Source organism: Dacryopinax primogenitus, assembly GCF_000292625.1.
Source record: "Dacryopinax primogenitus strain DJM-731 SS1 chromosome Unknown DACRYscaffold_14, whole genome shotgun sequence".
NCBI lineage: Eukaryota > Fungi > Basidiomycota > Dacrymycetes > Dacrymycetales > Dacrymycetaceae > Dacryopinax > Dacryopinax primogenitus.
The window spans coordinates 999,138-1,014,709 of NW_024467211.1; the positions used below are offsets into that span (position 1 = coordinate 999,138).

Below are 15,572 nucleotides of genomic sequence, written 5' to 3' on the forward strand. Positions count from 1 at the left end.
ATACCCGGGTGGCGTGCAAAGTAAGGAGAATCAGGAATAAGCCTTGCTCCCTCTTCGTGCGACTATATGTTGAACGAATATCAGTGGTAAAGGGATTGGCTCTATGCGTCGCCAGCTGTACGAGTTGTCTCCAGGCTCCGGCGAGGTCTCGTCCCGCAGAGGTAAGGAGCGACCGACCCTCCGAGACTTGTGTTTCCCGCTCAAATGAATGGTGTGGATTTACAATACCCACGCCTGGGTACGGCCGAGAGAAATGCCTTCGAATAATAGAGTTGAGCATGGGTCCATGGGAGACGCTCGGCCGTGGCTCGGAGAACCGGGGTTGTCAAAGCTAAATAGAGGGCACAGGACGGAAGTAACGCAAGAGAGGTTTCGGCTTCGAGGCGCTCTGCTTTTCTCGCTTCACAGTTTTTGCACGGATGCTTTCGTCGTATATAAAGCTTCTAGTCTCATGTACTGATCGATGCAGGTTCTAAAACTCGTCAATATCTCAATTCAACTCGGTACAATGATGTCATAGTAAACTGATTATCTGGGATACGCATCTCGCTTCTACCTTGGACGTCAAGCCCCATGCTTCTGGCAGCTCTGTCTGTTCTTATCGCCCGCGACTGCCATGCCACGACATGCTCCTAATGAACAACCAGAGGGCGCTTCCAAGCAGCTTTCGTCCCCTGTATCTCTACGTTGTCGTTGCTTTTGCGTTCTCCTCTCTTGTGAATACTGAGTAACATGACTGCCGAGAAAGCCGTCTTCGACGCCGAAACAGCCCAAGAGGCCCAGATTTCCCAGTCTGATCGTCGTTTGAACGAACTCGGATATGCCCAGCAGTTCACGCGTTCCATGTCATTCTGGGCCGTGGTGGGCATGAGCTTCACCGCTATCGGTATCCTCACGGGCATGTCAAGCGCCTTCCAGACCGGGCTTTTCTCCGGTGGGCCGCTCGGTCTCGTGCGTATTTACTTCGAACGTCCCAGGAATGAAGAGCTGATGCAGGATTGGGCTGCTCGCACATGTGGGATGGATAGTTCTGGGGATGGAACATCTGCTCCATATTCATGTTCCTGATTGCCCTCTGCCTAGCGGAGATCTCGAGCGTGTGGCCCACCGCTGGCGGTCTTGTGAGCATCACTTGTTACACACTGTCGATTTTCATTCTAAGATCGTTTCCGAACAGTACTACTGGGTATGCAAGATGAAGCCGGACGTCCCTGCTCTGGGGTAAGCTCAATCCCTCCTTGGACCCCTCATTGCGTCTGACTTGAACGCTGTTTCCTATGTAGATTCATAACAGGAAATGTCTATGCTTGGGCTATGGTCCTTACCGGCACGTCCGGTAACCTGAGTGTTACTCTTTACCTTGCGAGTGTGATTAGCATTGGTGGTGGGAAAGTATGGACACAGGTGGAGATTGCTGCTATGGCCTGGGTGAGTTTGGAGCGTGGATTGAAACGATGTAGGGATGAGCTGATGAGAGGATAATATTAGGCCCTCAACATCCTTTCGGGTCTTCTGAATACGTGGGGAACCAAGCCGATCGGGTGGATCGCGGGTTTTAGTGGTACGACTTCCTCTCTTTCTCTTTCTTATCTGCACTCAGTTGACGGCCGATGTTTCCACTGAAGTGTGGTGGACGCTCTGTGGGACGGTCGTGCTCGTCATTTGTCTTCTTGTGAAAGCTCCTGTCAAGAACTCGGCCCACTTCGTCTTTCTGGACTTTGAGGTGCGTCAATTTGCCTATTATCGTTGTACGAACCCGTCAATAATTAGCGAAGAACTACACCGGCTGGGAATCAGAAGGCTTCGTTGTTCTTCTCGGGTTCCTACAAGCGGTATACACACTCGTATGTCCTATTTCCTGTCTCACAGAATCCTGGCTGATATAGGACAGGAAGGCTGCGAGACTGCTGCACAGGTGGCGGAGGAGGCCATCAAGGCCGAGCGGCTTTGCCCGATCGCGCTCAGTGTCTCAGTGGCAGGATCGTGGTTTATCGGTGTGATTTATCTGTGTGTTCTTCGTACTTATTCTGGAATGAGGTCGCTGAGAAGGAGATAGGCTGTCGCTTCTATTCTCTGTGCAGTCGATCGCTTCGGTACAGAACACCTCCTATGCCCTGCCGATCACGCAGCTGATCTACGACGCCGTCGGGCGGGAGTTGGCAATCTTGCTGATCGTGATTATCCTTGTTGCCCAGGTACGCGACTCAAGCCGACTAATTTCGCGTGGGGGTACTTAATTGATGTGTCACAGTGGGCAGCAGCACTAACTGCGTGGACCGCCAGCTCACGACTATTCTTCGCCCTCGCTCGGGATCGCGCGTTCCCCTTCCAAAAGACGTTCATGACTCTCAGCCAGACAGGAGCCCCATATGCCGGCGTCTGGTTGTCGGTCTTTGTCGGTTGTGTGATAGCGGCTGCGGTGAGACGGCCAGGCACAAATAAATCATGGTGTACTGACATGCCTGTAGTACATTGGCAGTGCCATCGCGTTCAACGGTATTCTCGCTGCTGCTGCGATAGGAGTGCTTCTCAGCTACAGTGTACCGATTTTCTGTCGAGTTTTCTGGCCGAATACGTCAGTACCACCCCAGGTTGTTCTATGTGAGTCGGCTCAAGGCAGATGTCAGGTTGGACGAACGCGGCCCTTTTACACTGGGGCGATATAGCTGGACGCTCAATCTGCTCAGCCTTCTATTCTGTCTCTTCTCTTGCGTCCTGTTTATCTTGCCGACAAGCACTCCAGTAACGAGCTTGAACATGAATTACGGTACACGCGCTACTTTTTCCCGAATATGTATAACCCTACTGACTTCAACCCGTGTAGCAATCCTTGCCATTGGGGCGATCCTTATTCTTGTTGCGTTGCAATATCTTAGTGCGACTCTCGTCATGAGACGACAGTATTACAACTGACATGACGTCTAGTTTGGGGCCAGTGGATTTTCAGAGGCGTCGTGACGACATATGGAGCTACGTCATTGGCGGAAGGAGTGGACATAACTGGGGAGGAGAAGGGAAATTATATCAGTGTTCGGGGAACGATTAGTGATCTGTAGCAACATACAATCGATTGTAGCACATTCTCGCCAAGATCACAATGGAAGTCAGAAGCAGTATTTCTCCGCTGACCTTTTAGGGTTCAATTGATTGCTCTTCGCTATTTGCCGACCATGTCGAAACCTCCGAATCAGCCTCTTCCTATCCCCATCCATCTTCCTCCGGTGCTTAGTTCTCGGCCTGTGCAACCTGATGGTTCGATATGGTCGAGACCAGTGTAATAGTCGTCTAAATTCAACTAGATAGGGTAACACCGGAAACTCTGGCAAACATGCTTGGTAAGGTAGCAACACCGCAGGAGTTTGTAATTCCCTCTATTGCGCGACTGGAAGCTTACAACAAGGGCAGTACACCTATATGGATCTGTACTATGGACGGTGATTGCCCCGTCGCGAGCGGTTTCTAGGTGTTGACAGACTTCTAATATGTGTAGATTGCAACCGCATCTTCCAGTCGCACGAGCGTCTTGGCATGCATCGCAAGCGCGATCATCACACTGAGGACGCTGAATCCAACATCATTACATGGAATCGGTAGCTCGCATAGAATGCGCCACGCAAGAGCATCAACAGTTGGTTGGCAATTAGCAGGCACAGGACGGGGGGGAGGCAACCTCGTATTGACGGAACGGCTGAATTCAACATCAATTTGCGTGCTGTGTACAATTCTGTGTTACCACGGACACGGTTTAATACTATTTGTATATCTGCAGCTCCATTGTCTCTACTTTTGTTTAAGTGAGCTCAAGTGTTTGTTCCAAGAATGAATTCTACCTGTTCGTCGGAGATAAGGAGAGTTACGTAACACCCATTTGAAACTTTGGGCGTCAATGGGACGGTCACAAAATATCAACCCTCACTCCTCTGACGAAGCACATTCAATGGTGAGCATTTGGAGACTGTTCCCCTTGTTAACACTTGTGAAATGAAATCTGCATAGCCCGCAAAATCCAAGAAAGAAAATCATGGACTCGGTCGAGCAATCATCAACAAGAAGGCGAAGGATGCGAAGCAGGCACATGAGAATGGGGATCTTGTACGCCTACCCTGCACTCGAAGCTCGGTTCATGATCACTTAATCATTCCATGGGCAGTATACCACAGATTTTGAAAAATACAGTCGACTCAATTCAGTCACTCAACAAGGGGATCTGGATGAGTTCCTCAATACCGCTCAGCTAGCTGGCACAGAATTCGTTGCAGGTCCGCCATAGTGTCCGTAATTGTCCGAGTCTCTGCTGACGACAGGAACAGAAAAGCAAAATATCCGCATCATGCAATCCCCTTCTGCTGCATCATCTTCCGCTCATAATCCCTTCCTGCTCAGTGCCGCTGAGGAGCGCGAAGCTCGCCGTCTCCACCAGGAGAACAAAGCTCTTCTACGTGTCCCTCGTCGCCCGCCTTGGACCAAATCTACTCCTCATGCGCAGCTCGAGCGGCAGGAGAAGGATGCCTTTCTGATGTGGCGGCGATCACTTGCGAATCTGACTGAGTCGAATCCGAACCTCCTGCTCACGCCATTTGAGCGAAATATCGAGCTTTGGCGCCAGCTCTGGCGTGTGCTGGAGCGAAGCCATTTGATTGTGCAGATTGTGGATGCTAGGAATCCGCTGGCCTTCAGATGCGAGGATCTTGAGTCGTACGTTCAGGATGTCGAGGGACCGGAGGGCGAGAAAGGTGGGAGGAAAGGCATGAGAAACTCGCTGCTATTGGTCAATAAATCAGATCTATTGACTGCTCAGCAAAGGTATGTTCTGCGCTCTATCTCTACTAGACGGCTTCTAATCTTCCCACAGACAAGCTTGGGCCGACTATTTCGAAGGACAGGGCATCAAATTTGCATTCTTTTCTGCTGCCGACGCAGCTGCGCTGCAAGAAGCTGCCCGAGTTGAAGCGCTGGATGTGGAAGAGATGCACGAGAGCTCTTCAGATGAAGAAGATGACGAGGACAACGAGGAGAGTGTGGATGACAAATATGGCGCCGAAGACGACATAGAGGACATAAACCCTGATGCGGACTTTCAGGTGGAAAGCCGACTAGCCGCAGATCTTGAGGCTGCTACAAAGCTGGAAGGTAAAGTGGAGGCTCCCCACTCAGCAGGTGTGCCGGAAGAAACCGCGTCGTCCGCCGATGAGGTGGAACATTTCGAGGAAAACGAGGACGAACAGGTGGCAAAAGATCCCCGGATACGAGTGCTGGACGTGACCGAACTAGAGGACCTGTTCGTTCGGGAGGCGCCTGATTTGACATGTGTGTGACGGTTTTGTCGTGTCAGTGTACCATGCTAACGACCGTAGTGTTCGCAACAGAGAGCGTACCCACACCGAGGTTGACCGTTGGTCTTGTGGGCTACCCTAATGTCGGCAAGTCTAGCACGATCAACGCCCTCATCGGCGCGAAGAAGGTTTCCGTTTCCTCCACCCCCGGGAAAACCAAACACTTCCAAACCATCCACCTATCACCTGATCTCATCTTATGCGACTGTCCAGGTTTGGTTTTTCCGCAGTTTGCAAACACCAAAGCCGAGCTTGTTTGTGACGGTGTTCTCCCTATTGATCAGATCAGAGAGTGGAGTGCACCAGTACAGCTTGTAGTGAGCCGTGTTCCCAGGCAAATCTTGGAAGGAACCTACGGGATTGTGATGCGGACACCAGCTGAAGAGGAAGGTGTTAGGGAAGCAAATGCTGAAGACCTCTTGGTACCTTATGCAAGTATGTGAAAGGAAGCATGTGTCTACTAATCTGACCGTGGCTTTTCTAGTCGCTAGAGGCTTTGCAAGAGCTGGCAAGGGCGAACCCGACGAATCCCGTGCGGCACGTTACATACTCAAGGATTATGTGAACACAAAGCTGTTGTACTGTCATCCACCTGTGGGCATTGATTCTGACGAATTCAACTCTCCATCTCGTGCACTGGAAATCCGAAGATTGGAGAAGCTTGGAAAGAAGAAAGCACCCACAACTCGAGTTGGAAAGGACTCAGACGCGTTCATTCCTTCGCCGGGACAATCATCCACCGGAGGCACAGACAACATGTCTCAGCCAAGTGCCCACAAAAGCGATGCGCTGGACCGAGAGTTTTTCAACACCAACGCCATGGGCAATCGTCCTTACATGAACGGTCGCGGAAGTCGACCGATGCCGCATCAAAGACTAGTGGCCGACGACGGCCGTACGTTGACAGCTCAGGAACAGAAACTAGCGGCCCTTGGCTACGGGCTCGGCGCGGGGAGCAAAAAGCACAAGCTGCCGAAGCGGACGAAGCAGAGAAGTGGCAAGGGATATGATTAGTTCAGTTGGATGTTGAGTTTCCGTGCTTGTCGGAAAGAGGCGGTGCATGTCTCTCTTTGGCAATATGCCAGAGCGGCCGCAATATTAGTAGTAGTATGGCGAGCTCGAAGCTGCTCGCTGTGGCGTGCCATAATGTGAACGGAGTTCTCCTCCCAGACCTGCGGGAGTTGTTTCTTTATCTACCTAACACCGACCGACCCTGGCGTAAAAGGAGAAAGTTCCCTCAGGGTTATTGTGTGGAGTAACCATAGTAGGCAGCCAATACCCGTCACCAAGAAATTTCCCGGGATATGAATGGAAGATCATGGCACCTTTACTCTAACGACGCTATCGTATTGGCTCAACGGTCCCAGCCGTCGATGGACATTCTGGTTTAAGTAATATACAGCCCATGTGGCCAGCAACGGGGTACTTGTACGGAGGAATCGGTAACCAGGGGGTGAGTTCGCTGTGAGACAGTCAACCTCTTTGAACATTCAGTAAACCACCTGAGCCTACCTGAGCAAGATGGGGTGCACACTTGGGCAATATGTATGAATTCACTTCTGCACGAAGTGAGAGTGCCCGCACAGTATGCATCGCTCAGGAATGCGAGAGTGTCTGCCCCATGTCAGCGTAGTTCTGAACTTGTCCGCCTAAACTCACGGCTCCCATGACTGGCAGTTGCAGCCTTCCTTGCCGCACTTGTTCGGGGGTTGAACGGGAGGCACTATAGCGGCCAAGACTTCGTTAGCGAACCAGTATGAGGATTGGATTGTGGACACACTTGTAAATCGACAAAATTTAGGGTAATGTGAGGCAGACGACGGCCGGGCGAGGATCGAACACAGAGAGTTGTTGGGGTGCCCCTGTCAAGGTGGGCGACTGCCTACTTATAGGATCGGCGGGCGCAGCACGCGGACATAGACGGCGGAATCATCCGAAAATTGACAAGAGCGTCGTGAGGACCAACTTGAAGCAGTCGTGGCCGAGAACGTGTTCAGAACGTGGTATGTTGCATGATGAAATCCGGAAGATGCGGATTGTGCGCAGTATCTGTATGGCTCAGAGGGCGAAGATTGAGGTTAGTTGACTCGATTTCCATTTAGAATTGCCAAAGCGATGCTTCGGGACAGCAAAACATGCTCCGACCGTCATGATTGGCGTCATCGGTATCCACCGATTCACATCCAGCCTGACAGCTACAAAGAGGGCGAATGCGCGCACTGATTTCGAAGGATATGGAGAAATACATTGAATGCACTGCCATGATAGGAGTGGGCAACCTCGGACCGCATCCACCGTCAGGGTTAGTTGGCAACACGTGTACCAGTGCGATGCCCCCCGATAAGGGCGCGCTCGGCAAGTTGTCAATCCCACTCTAGGAGCGTGAAGGCCGGGGTAATCGCTCTTGCTTTGAGTGCAATGATGAAGACGTAGCTGACTGATGAGCCTGTAAACAGTTCGACCTCATGATCCGTCTTCCAAGATTGCGCCATGCGGTCGTAGAGAGCCCCAAACAGACCCTTATCGTTCTACTCCACCTTGCTTTTTCTAGCCTTGCACTTGTCCATCCGATGGGCTGAATCGTTCCCGTCCACTACTACCATCGGGTAGGACGCCATCTCGGAAGCCGGCTCTGTCCGTCGCTAAAGGGTTCGGTAACCACTGAGGTCGTAGGGAATGACGCAAAATTTCCGATCGTTGCAGGTGGTGGTCCAGCGAGTACAACAGACACTTCGTTGGGACTACCTAACAAGGACAGATGTCAGAATATTGGGATACACTGCCTTATTAACGGGCCTTACTTCCTTTCACGAGCAACGTGCGATGATGTGCCATTTGCACTCTTAGCCCAGACAGTGGGTGCTGGCCATCTAGCACCTGCATGCGACATATGACATATGTGGACGAGGGCAGATCTTCCAGCGAAAAATCCCTTTCCCTGGTCTAAAGGAACCCCTCCTACTCGGCGGTCAACCGGTTCGACCAAAAATTATGGGCACGCTGAGGCAAGCATGCAACGTAAACCAAAATTTGCTACTGGATCATGCGGTCAATATGTCGCAATTCAAGGAGCGTCCAGGGCCCGTAACTCACGCTCAACCGGATCATGTCCACCCACCTGTGTGTTGGCTGGTATGTACGCCTCATGGGCAGTATTCAGCTATCGGCGTGGTTCCGCTCGCTCAATATAGCGGCATCCTTGCCCACTAGTTAGGGAGGGCTTGACCAGTCAGCCGCGGTAATCCCGCCAAATACCCGGCTGTGAAGCTCGAACCGGGCATGACAATGAATGGCGCCCATTGGATGCGAGGTGATAAAATGCAGATTCAAAGAAGTCGGAAATGCACAAGTGCTGAGAGGAAAGGGTTACCTTCGGCAGAAAGTCGGTTCCGGAATACTGGAATGTAAGCAAATTGAGCCCTGCTTGAAGGTCGGTCCGAACCATTCGGGTAAGTGAGGCCTTGTGACGAGGAAAGAAGCGTCAGGACGTAAACCTAGTTGTCCAGCTGACATATTCATTGTATGCAAGAAGTAAACGATAACCATTGAAGAGGCTTCGCGGGCTTAATGTTCGAGAGATATAAGTTGTGCGGTATGCACAGTAGCAGTAAAAGGCGTCACCCTCTTAGCGTGTTCCCTCAAACTTCAATCCCAGCTAACTGCAATCTATTGACCGAGTACACCTCTACTCATCGTATTTGTAGATCACAAGTATGCAGGCCAGCACCGAGCACTTCACACCTCAGCCCGGCTGGGGGATACTGCCCAGAATCAATGAACGCTTAACGCAACGAGGTAAAGAACAGGTGTCCTGGGTAATTGAACAGAAAGGGGCCGATCACACCCCAGAGTATCATACGGTCCCAATAGGTACGTAATATTTTGGTCTAGGGCAGGTATTCATGTAAAGTCCAAGTGGACGGAAACATCCACATGGAGTGCGTCGGGGTCTCAAGCCGGAAGAGCGAGGCGAAGGAGAAAGCGGCGCAGCTGCTCCTCCCCGTGCTTCAGCAGCTTGATTGGTTTGTGAGTATGGTGAGTATGCTCTCTGCTTGATTGTGTAACATGCTGAGGCTGATGTGATCCAGAACTAGTCGTGCATGCGGAGTACTGATGTGAAGCGAATTGTGACGTTAACGTATTATTTCGCCCCCATAAGGCGCCGTAATAGGTTAGTATGCCCCAATCTCGTCTCGTCACCTCCAAATGCCATAGGACAGTGTAGATAGGACCGACATAAGCCATGAATGATATAAATTTTGTTTTGCTCACATTGACCGGTTCTCTAGCAATGTAGACGAGTGGTATCATGAATATATGGATACATAGAGATCGTACAGTCGTGATCAAGAAACTACCAGGACTTGGCTCAAGATACCTGTTGGCGCCTGCAAGCCGACTGGATATCTTGAATGGTATATTCCAGGGAGATCCCAGTGTCAGCGTAGACGGCCCTGATGAGCTTGTAGAAGCGTTCCGTTTGACGGACCATCTCCTCTTCGCATGCTTTCCAGACTCCGGGCAAAATTGGATCAGAACCACCACTTGTTTCGCCTTTAGTGCCAGCAGTTCCTTCAGCAGTGTCAAAATGCTTCTGGACACGCTTGAATAGCGCATCAACTATCTTCCGCATATCTTTAGCGTCGAAGTCTTTTACTACTCGCTTGAGACTAGACTTGTTGAAGGCGGAATTGGTGAGCACATCCTGAGGAGATGAGACCTGTAGTGTCTTTTCGACTCCGTCAAAAAATACCTGAGGTTGTCTGAGTACACATTAAGTAAGCGGAAGGAAGAACTCACCATGAGACGATTGAAAGCGCGGCGCAAAATAAGGCGCAGATATGCCTCCAGATTCTCTTGATATGCGGCGTCGGCTCTACTGACGAACTGACGGGTTGAGCTCACTTCAAGCTGAGACATATCTGATCTGAATGCAGACATGTTCTCTAAACAGCTCTGGTTAGATGAATTTCCCAAGATTGGCGTAATGGACATACCAATCATGATGACGTGGTAGTTCAGCTGGCCCTTGTCTTCGGCAGCCTGCGAATCTCCTCCATCGAGCTTGGCCATTTGTTGCAAACATTCGAACATGGAGGTCACGAGGCGTTCATAGGAACCGTCTACTTTGTTACGGATCTCCATCCCCTCGCACCCCACTAGTTGAGATTCAACCCGGCTGACGAACACCGGGAAGTACTTGATGAAGTGAGCGGCGCCAATACGCTTCTTCGTTGTGAGCTTCGTTTGTTCGATTGCTTTAATCTGCTCATCCTACCGCCCCATGAGCTGCAAGGTTTCGAGGACCAGCCGAGGTAACTTACAATCATACGATCGTACATCTGGTACATTCGGCGATGTTGTTTTTCTAATAAACGATGGAAGAAAGCTTTGCCTGCATCTTCCACTTCTTGCAGAAGACGTTCAAGACTGAATATCATCCCGGGAAGTTGGCTGTATTCGTAGTCAGATTAGCATTCCAATCATCGTGCCCGACTCACAGATTATCGCGCCGCATCGCGGCTTCCACCCATAGCTTCAGCTCACCAGGTAAGAACCCAAAGATTAGGTCCATGCCTTCCCGAACCAATTTGATTGTCCCTGGACTAAGGCTGGCATACTTAGCAGCCTGTCGTCGATAGTAGTTCTCCAATTTCATGTAATCCGAAAATGTCAGTGAGAAGTCGTTGATTTGCAAGAAGTCGGCTAAGAATTCTTCTTCTCGAGAGATTTGGGTTGAGATCTGATTGAGGGCTCGGGTAAACGCGTCTGCTGCTTTTAGTTCTCCATTTGCAGGCTCCTTTTCTCGTTTTCGGTCGAGTGGGGACCGGAGGGTGCCCATACGACGTACAGACATTCCAGCCGTTTGCGGTACCTCGGCAGAAAAATCTATGAGAAGCGGTGAGATGCCTTTAACCAGTGTTGAGCAGCATCACGCACTATCGTCATCCACGCCTTTTCGAATTCTTGCGACGAGCAAAGGTAAAAACGTCTTCATCTCCTTCATATGAAGTGTGTTCGAAGCAGTAAAGTACGCCTGAAAGATGGTTAGAGTGGGTTCTTGCAGGATGTAAAAGCACGTACTGCGCAAACCTGGGAATAACGATCCTCGTCCATTTCCTTCAAATAAAGCATCAAACCGCAGTATCGGCCAAGATAGTCTTCCATAGGTTGGTGTGAAGATAGCTTTGGTCGTGCCTTGTCCATCACACGATCCTTATCATTAAGGAGCCTATCGGACTGATGGAGAATCAGGTTTATCCTGCGATGGTGATATGAAGGACAGACCTGAAACTGGAACATGATAGTAAGAAAATCAGATATACGTTTGCAGAACTGGCTGTTGTGAGTCTGATATTCCTGCAGACGTTCCATAGTTGCCGCCATTTCTGAAGAAGGGTAAACAACCAAACAACCACTACAGAAGTAGACCACACCATTTTCACGCCCGGCTAGAAGTGCCTTGTACAACTCAGCAGCAGCCTTCTCCAGATGTGTGATACCCGCAGGCTTCTCAAGAGACTCCTGCGTGAGCGCAACCAACGCTTCCCTATCGACGTCGACGGTTTGCTGCACAAGTGATGAGCCAGACTCGTCCGGGGTACAATAGTCACAGACGAACCAGTAGCTGCTCGAGCTCTCCCAGGAGCGCTCGTTGATTCTGAGTTTGTACTTGTAACCCACGATTTTGAGACTGAATAAAGCTGATGTCGTCGCTCACACCCTAGATGTCGGTTAGCTACAATCAGTCAGCATGAAAACTTGAGTTGGGCTTACATTCAGTTGAATCTTGTATGACTGTACCATCATTTCCATATCATCTAGTTCTCGGATCGCGTCATCCAGGAAACCCATGACCAGCTGTATGCGGTCGTCGGATTCGACGAAAGAGTGGACGTTCGCCTATTGGGAGGATCAGCATATGCTCAGGTTACAGAGCGACAATGCTCACCTTTTCCAACGCCAAAAGCTCATCCATAAGCCTCGCTTCCATCATATCCGCCGCACCACCTTTCTTCTTCCCCTCTCCCACAGGACCCATGGACCACTCATATCCATCTAGCAGTTCCTCCACGTTGGCCAACGTAGCTTCTCCGTCCTCTCTCGGTAGTATTCCCTCGCCTTCTTCTGGGACATTCATTGACAATAGCCGTTCTAGCGTCGCTTGATTCGCTGGGTCGAATACGGATATACGAGAGACAGATGTCTCTTTACGTGACGTTGTCCGTTCCTCGGGTTGTTTAGCTGGTGATGCCGCACGTGTTGTCGAGGCGCTGTACACTGGGGTAGCCAGTTGGGAGCCACTGGCTGATACGGAAAGTCCCGGCTCAAGAGGTCGGGATGGCGTGGGGGCACGACGGTCTCCCGGAGTGGGAGCGCGCCGCATGTCTGGAGTTGCTGAGCGAGAACCGGTGTCTATGGACGGTCTTGAAGGATTGCGTGGCATTGCTGGTCGAGATGACCCGACTTCATCGTACAACTGCTCGCGCGATGGAGCCTTCGGCATAGGAGGTCGACCATAACCATTTTCTTGGAACGGTCGCGAGCCTTGTCGAGAGCTAGACGGCTGTGCGGTCTGCGGTTCGTCCACCGACCGTCGACCATTGCGGGATGCCGATCGCTGACTGCTCGTATCATCAATCGACGGACGAGCTCGGCGACTAACGGCTGAGGAAGTAGCATCCTGAGATGGAGTACCAAATGCGGGAGAGGGACTTGCACGAGAACTGTATGAAGACGGTGCGGTAGGATACTGAGGGATTTGTAGGGCGATCAGCGCGTTGCGAGAATCTGGAAATGCAGGGCTTTCCGCTCTGAGCGATGACGGTGGAGGAGGACGATATTGTTGCCGACTCGGAGGGCCGGCGGACACGGAGCCGTTCATGCCTGAGGCATAGCTGCTATTCGAAACTTGACGCTCACCGCCCAAAACAGGACGCATTGAAGGAGATGCAGCGGAGGTGGAGAATTGCGGACTGGCGGAGCGTGCGGAGCTACGCTCATCTAAGGATGAGCGTCCATTAGCTAGAGAGTATACGTCGTTAACGCCATGGATACGAAGGGAATTGTCGTGCAAAGAACTAACGTACATTGCGACTGTTGCCCTATACCCACGCCAACAATGGTTAGGGGCCTCCCTCCGGTTACTCGTCGGTATGAGTCGATGACAGCACTTAAGAACAACGCTTGATCACGCTCGTTGATAGTGGTCCATTTATATCGACGAGAGAACTTGAGTGAAAAGGAGATGGCCTGTTCGTGATAAGTACGTCATGTGTACTTCATCCAACACGTATTCGTACCGTATGTGCCTCAACTGCCTGCAACTCCTCAAGCTTCCACGTCTTTCCAACGGAGAATGTCCCGTTGCTGTTCTCCTTTGACTTATGTACCAGACCTTGACCGCTTCGATTGACTGGCATGCAAGTGAGTATGTCCATCCCTGCCCATGCTTTCGGTAATGCTCACTAGATAACAGCAACCACCGCGTCTTTGCCTCTGTTTCGCCAGCGACAACCTCTTGGATTAGGAGATGTGCGATGTAGGTCTCGTCGAGGGATCCATCAGCATACTGCTTCGAGAACAGTGACCTGATTATTGCTTCTCGTATGTTCTCATTATCAGCCATTGTTTATCAAGGTCATATGAGTTAGTTGTGGTGATACTTGAGCCGCATACAGGAGATCTGCTGGGCAAGAATGGCAATGAGTATTCTGTGTATGGGCCGATGATGGCTTCTGAACACTTTCCCGCACAGGAGGTCGTGACCCTGATGAGGCCTCATCGCCACACTACCTAATAAGGCAACTGTCACGTGCTCCAAAGAGAGAAGGATGTCCGAGAGGGGTGACACATCTGCGTCTACAGACTGTTTATTATACCAGTCCCTGATCTCAGTGCATCAAATCTTACTTGGGACTTGGTTGAGACTCGCTTCTGAGGAGTATCATTTCAAAGGCTCGACCCACGTGCCACAGCGCTAAGGTGGCCAAACCGAGGTGCACCCCTGTGGCCCTTTGCAGTTGGCCGGTGGAGAATTTTGACCAATCACTTCTATAAAGTTGCAAAGATCCCATAAGACGCTATCAATAGTATTAGCAAGGTGGTATATATAGGGCACTTTAACTCCAGAATAGGCGGCAAGAATGCCATGGCAACGCTTCTGAGGCTTGTGGGCGTATCTCATCACTCGAGGAAATCACTGACCTTACTTGCGCGGCACGTGTTTTGCCGCGCTCTTTGAAAATTCTTCAAAGCGTCTCTCAGTTACTCTTCACCTGCGTTGCCGTTTAATTCTGTTCACACAACATCAAAGGCAAGGGAAAGCACGCGTCACCTATCGGTCTTTCATCCGGTTGATTCAGCCTCTGATCAGAATTTCAACACCAACCACACCACAGACACCAAACCGGTATGGATGCAGAATCCCGTACGGCAAAAGAGCTGGGCGATCAACTCACCGCCAATTTAGAGGAGTGCGCAAAACGACCTGAGCTAATTTGGGTGGCAAGATTTTTCGTGAGTCACTCAATATCGAACTTTCCGGAGGTTACTCACAATATGCAAGTGAACAAGAACCCATATGCTCCGGTGGATGGCGTTGTACGACTAGAACCGCCCCCGTCGACACGCTTTACGACCAAACTGTACAACTCTGCTTTTATCTACCAATACGCTCTGGACCGTCGTCGCTTTACGTTAGACGAAGCGCGTGTCCTCTCTCTGATCGAGCTTTCTAAGATCCAGCGAGATCCTGGAGACTACGGTATCAGCTCGAAAGGGCCGTATGATATCGACTGGGCACTGGCCTGTGAAGAGCCTTTCCCGGGGATCCGGGAAGCGGTGGACACCGATGACGATTCTGGATATGAGAGCCCGGCTGTGCCCAATGGAGATAACGAATCTGAGTCATCAACTCCTGACTCTGGCAGCAACATAAATGGTATGGCGCTCGCATATGTTATGCGTTCCCAACCGGAAACGATGAGAGCATGGGTCTCCCAGCTCGGGATGATTCTCCATATTTTTGAGTGCAGACCAGATCCCGCAGCAAACACGCTTTAAGATCTGAGACGTGTATGTAGATTTCACTATTTGGCGTGCCACAGAAGCTGATCGGATACAGGTGGACTGCGAAGCCGTGAGCTTGTGCTTAGATATTCTCAAAGAAATCGGGGCTGCAGCGTTCTATATCCGTCAATTTGCTGATATTTCTGAAGTGAGTACCGGAAGTCTTGA

At 50.8% G+C, this 15,572-nt stretch overlaps 7 protein-coding genes across 7 annotated transcripts; 5 read left to right on the forward strand and 2 right to left on the reverse strand.

The window, feature by feature from the left end:
* Nucleotides 1-765: 765 nt before the first annotated feature.
* Nucleotides 766-1,118, forward strand: DACRYDRAFT_39334 (uncharacterized protein; the record flags this gene model as incomplete). The annotated part of the gene is made up of 2 exons (XM_040774461.1): nt 766-951; nt 1,029-1,118. Coding segments are annotated over 2 exons (276 nt in total), but the record flags the coding sequence as incomplete, so codon positions are not given.
* Nucleotides 1,119-1,290: 172 nt separating this feature from the next.
* Nucleotides 1,291-1,690, forward strand: DACRYDRAFT_43935 (uncharacterized protein; the record flags this gene model as incomplete). The annotated part of the gene is made up of 3 exons (XM_040774548.1): nt 1,291-1,428; nt 1,489-1,561; nt 1,626-1,690. Coding segments are annotated over 3 exons (276 nt in total), but the record flags the coding sequence as incomplete, so codon positions are not given.
* Nucleotides 1,691-1,846: 156 nt separating this feature from the next.
* DACRYDRAFT_55071 (uncharacterized protein) lies at nt 1,847-3,056 on the forward strand (the record flags this gene model as incomplete). Its single annotated transcript, XM_040775301.1, has 7 exons — nt 1,847-2,007; nt 2,057-2,195; nt 2,252-2,419; nt 2,469-2,575; nt 2,628-2,767; nt 2,825-2,875; nt 2,926-3,056. The coding sequence occupies 7 exons, from the start codon at nt 1,847-1,849 to the stop codon at nt 3,054-3,056; spliced, it is 897 nt and encodes a 298-aa protein (XP_040627025.1).
* Nucleotides 3,057-3,886: 830 nt separating this feature from the next.
* DACRYDRAFT_95867 (P-loop containing nucleoside triphosphate hydrolase protein) lies at nt 3,887-6,486 on the forward strand (the record flags this gene model as incomplete). Its single annotated transcript, XM_040777325.1, has 7 exons — nt 3,887-3,940; nt 3,997-4,092; nt 4,151-4,259; nt 4,311-4,803; nt 4,853-5,307; nt 5,355-5,768; nt 5,818-6,486. 7 exons carry the CDS (start codon nt 3,887-3,889, stop codon nt 6,345-6,347), a joined length of 2,151 nt encoding a protein of 716 aa, XP_040627026.1. The 3' UTR covers nt 6,348-6,486.
* Nucleotides 6,487-8,965: 2,479 nt separating this feature from the next.
* Nucleotides 8,966-9,596, reverse strand: DACRYDRAFT_23606 (uncharacterized protein). The gene is made up of 3 exons (XM_040773307.1): nt 9,422-9,596; nt 9,250-9,368; nt 8,966-9,203 (listed from the first exon to the last, which is right to left on the reverse strand). The coding sequence occupies exons 1-3, from the start codon at nt 9,576-9,578 to the stop codon at nt 9,105-9,107; spliced, it is 375 nt and encodes a 124-aa protein (XP_040627027.1). The 5' UTR covers nt 9,579-9,596; the 3' UTR covers nt 8,966-9,104.
* Nucleotides 9,596-13,962, reverse strand: DACRYDRAFT_101160 (uncharacterized protein; the record flags this gene model as incomplete). The annotated part of the gene is made up of 15 exons (XM_040767529.1): nt 9,596-10,086; nt 10,134-10,279; nt 10,331-10,607; nt 10,658-10,787; nt 10,835-11,222; nt 11,274-11,370; nt 11,418-11,573; nt 11,622-11,722; nt 11,771-11,903; nt 11,956-12,057; nt 12,111-12,236; nt 12,286-13,358; nt 13,424-13,586; nt 13,637-13,749; nt 13,803-13,962. The coding sequence occupies 15 exons, from the start codon at nt 13,960-13,962 to the stop codon at nt 9,703-9,705; spliced, it is 3,549 nt and encodes a 1,182-aa protein (XP_040627028.1). The 3' UTR covers nt 9,596-9,702.
* A 785-nt stretch (nt 13,963-14,747) lies between these two features.
* Nucleotides 14,748-15,398, forward strand: DACRYDRAFT_109548 (uncharacterized protein; the record flags this gene model as incomplete). The annotated part of the gene is made up of 2 exons (XM_040768902.1): nt 14,748-14,852; nt 14,910-15,398. 2 exons carry the CDS (start codon nt 14,748-14,750, stop codon nt 15,396-15,398), a joined length of 594 nt encoding a protein of 197 aa, XP_040627029.1.
* Nucleotides 15,399-15,572: the final 174 nt, after the last annotated feature.